Source organism: Lipotes vexillifer, unplaced genomic scaffold (genome assembly GCF_000442215.2).
Source record: "Lipotes vexillifer unplaced genomic scaffold, Lipotes_vexillifer_v1.1 scaffold613, whole genome shotgun sequence".
Lineage (NCBI taxonomy): Eukaryota > Metazoa > Chordata > Mammalia > Artiodactyla > Lipotidae > Lipotes > Lipotes vexillifer.
Genome location: NW_006792345.1, coordinates 642383 through 645426, shown reverse-complemented (window position 1 = coordinate 645426; position 3044 = coordinate 642383). Strand labels below are relative to the sequence as shown.

The 3044-nt window shown below is 57.5% G+C and overlaps 1 protein-coding gene across 1 annotated transcript in view; it reads left to right on the top strand.

Annotated features, from left to right (window-relative positions):
* Positions 1-2647: 2647 nt before the first annotated feature.
* RASGEF1C (RasGEF domain family member 1C) overlaps positions 2648-3044 on the top strand; it is a 32620-nt gene continuing 32223 nt past the window's right edge. The window contains exons 1-2 of the mRNA XM_007465508.1: positions 2648-2824; positions 3006-3028. Coding sequence (XP_007465570.1) covers positions 2648-2824; positions 3006-3028 — 200 coding nt within the window. The remainder of the gene's footprint in view (positions 2825-3005; positions 3029-3044) is intronic.

The window sequence follows — 3044 nt, the reverse complement described above, 5'->3', positions numbered from 1 at the left end:
AGCACAGGAGAGTGTGTGCAATACACTACTTTTTGTGTAATAAAGAAAGGGGGGAATATATATATTTATATTTTCTTGTCCTTGTATACAGAAGGACAGAAAAATAGGTAAGAAATTAATAAAAGCAGTTACTGTGGGAGAGGGTGAATGGGGGCCACTTCCGCAGCCCGTCTGTGTTCCCAGTAGGCTGGAGCCCCTGCTCAAGGGAAGAGGATGACGTCTGTGCCAGCGCACCTTCGGGGAGGGGTGGGAGGAATGTCAGGGCACTACCATGGCTCTGACCGCACCCACCCTATCTCAAAGGAATACCCAGATGCAGGAAGTCATCATCCCCTCTCCCCTTGCCTGGGCACACCCTTCAGAGCCTCAGTGGTACAGTCTCTCTGCATGCCTTGGTTTGCTTATGTCTGCCTCCCCAACCCCTTGCCAGCTCTGAGAGGTCCTGTCCGTCTGCAGCCACTCCATGCATGCACGCATGAATGACCATTAGCAACAGCAGGAGACACCAGAGACTGCAGCAAGGGGCCAAGCCCATCCATCCACTGATAATTGGGCCAGGGCCTAGCTGGCAACACGATGGGTGCTTGGAGGAGGGAGGGCAACATCAGCCACCCATCTGCTCTCTAGGCATCCCTGTGAGTCATAATGGTTCTGGCCCCCAGCTCCACGCAACCCCTGACCTCCAATGTAAACTTGCTGCTTCGGAACAGAGCTGTGTCCAAGCCCTCCCCGCTTCCTCGTGTGTCCGGCCCCCCAAACCTGGCCCCCAGTACCAGGCCAGACCTGAGGTGCTCTGGATGCTTCCCAGCTCACCTCTTGAAGTTGTGGCATCCTGGCTTCCCCAGAAAGGCCCCTCTGCAGCCCCTCTCACATTGTCTGACAGACCGCCCTGAGCTACAGAGAGGTTTCCAGAATCGCCTCCACCTCCACTACTGGCTCATCTTTGAGAAAACTGGGATCTGGGACAGGCTACAGGGAGGAGGTGCCAGGTGTCTGGCAGGAGAGAGTGGACCTTCCTGGCCTCAAGAGCTTTCTGTCTAGTGGAACTGGGCTCTGGTTCTGGGCTCTGGGTGTGCGGCAGAGGCAGCGCCCACCCCAGAGTTAACCACCATTCCCTGCAGGGCAGCCCCCATGTGCCCTCATGTGCAGCAGCTTTCCCACTGGGATGGACAGGAGACAATTTTGTGAAATTTTACTTTCATCAACTGAAAATTGAACACTTACAACTTTGCTGGAAAGGTGAAATAAAGCTGTGGCTGTCCCTAGGGCTGGGACTGTCCAGGCCGCTGTTCAGACTGGTTCCCGCACCCTCCCTGCACCGTAACCCAGTCCCTGCACGCCCTAGGGACGGCCCTCTGCGGGGCTGCTTCTGATCCCCAACATCAGCTTGGACTCTCCAAGTCCCTCTGTCTTTACTTTCAGGGCCAGGTCACCAGGGGGCAGGAGAAGTCAGAAACAGGCTGGGGCCAGGGTCTGCCACGGGGGCAGCAGGGGTGAGGTGAGAGGGGCAGTGGGGAGGCTGCTTCCTGTAAGGCCCCTGTGGTGAGCCTGCAGGACTCCACAGTCAAGGCTGCGGGGGCTACTTGAATGTCGTGTGGGAGATGGTTAAACAGTCACAGGCTTGGCCAGGACTCGCTGCCACGAGTGCCCCAAAGGCTTCGTTCAGGAAGACTGGCCAACAGGCATATGTGCAGAGCCCGAGGGAGGAAGCACTGTCCAGTGCACACTCGTGGATTGGTGCCTGCTGCAGGCCAGGACCTTGACTCAGTGCTGGGTCAGAAGACATGTGTGCTCTGGCCCCACCTAGAGGAGGTCTGGCTGGAGACCTTTCTCTGTACCAGGCACCAGCAGCACCCCAAGCACTCCACAATGCTGACAGGGAGAATCTGCTGATGCCCACTGGAAGTCAGGCCCAGCCTTGAGGGGTTGCTGCAGGGAAACAGGGAAGGTCCCACCTAGGGGGAGTCACTTCAGCCACGTGCAGAGGGATGGAGGATTGAAGATGGTGGGAGAGCCTTCCTGCAAGGGGGTAATAGCTGGACAGGTCAGTGGGTCCTAATCACAAAGAGCCTGGACAGTCATTTGGCTGCACCTGAGAGAAACTCAAACAGACTCATGTAATGGAGCAGTCCACAGAGCAGCTTCGGGCACAGCAGGATCCAGGGCCTCACCCACTGAACTCAGGAATGTGCTCACTTTCCTGGCTCCTTGAGGGACAAGATGGTCCCAACAGTGCCATTCCACTGCTCAGGGACCCAGGGGAAATAGCTTTCAAGTGCCACAGAAGTTCTAGGATTGCATCTGAGCCCTCTAGTTTGGATCAGGTCCACCCCCGACTCATTCTTGTGGCCAGGAGCAGGGCAAATACGTTGATTGTCTAAGCCTCTGGTCAAAAACAACCTTCACTGCGAGTGGGAATGGATACTGGAAACAGTCAGTCCCTAAATGGCTAGGAATGATAATGGAAAAGAGATGATTCCTGGGGATGCAGTGGCTATGGGGTGGGGGGATCCCTCCCTGGCAGCCCTCCCAGGAGGTGATCACTGGGCTCAGGTGGGCACAGAAGAGCATATGGGAGGCAGGGCCTGCCCAGCCAGGATCCCGGGGGACCAGCAGGTCCAAATGCCCCTTGCCATTGCAGGTAGGCATGCCCCGGACACTGAGCACCTCCAACATGGTCACTCCAGGCAGCCTCAGCCCACCCCACCCTGAGCCCACGGATGGTGAGCAGGCCGGGCAGCCCCTCCTGGATGGAGCTCCATCCTCAGCCTCCCTGGACACCCTGATTGAGCAGCTGGTGCCCAAAGCTGACTACTACCCTGAGGTGGGTGATCCACCCAGTGGGGAGGAGGGGTAGCAGACTGGGCTCTCTTCCACCAGGCATGGGGGAGACAGCAGAGCTGGGGCTGGCTGGGGCTGGCTGGACCTGGGGTGGAGTAGGCTGGGAGGCACTTCCTTCCATTCCCTTGTGAGCACATGCTGCCTTTCTCCCGTATCCCCCCCAGAAAGCCTACATCTTTACCTTACTGCTGAGCTCCCGCCTC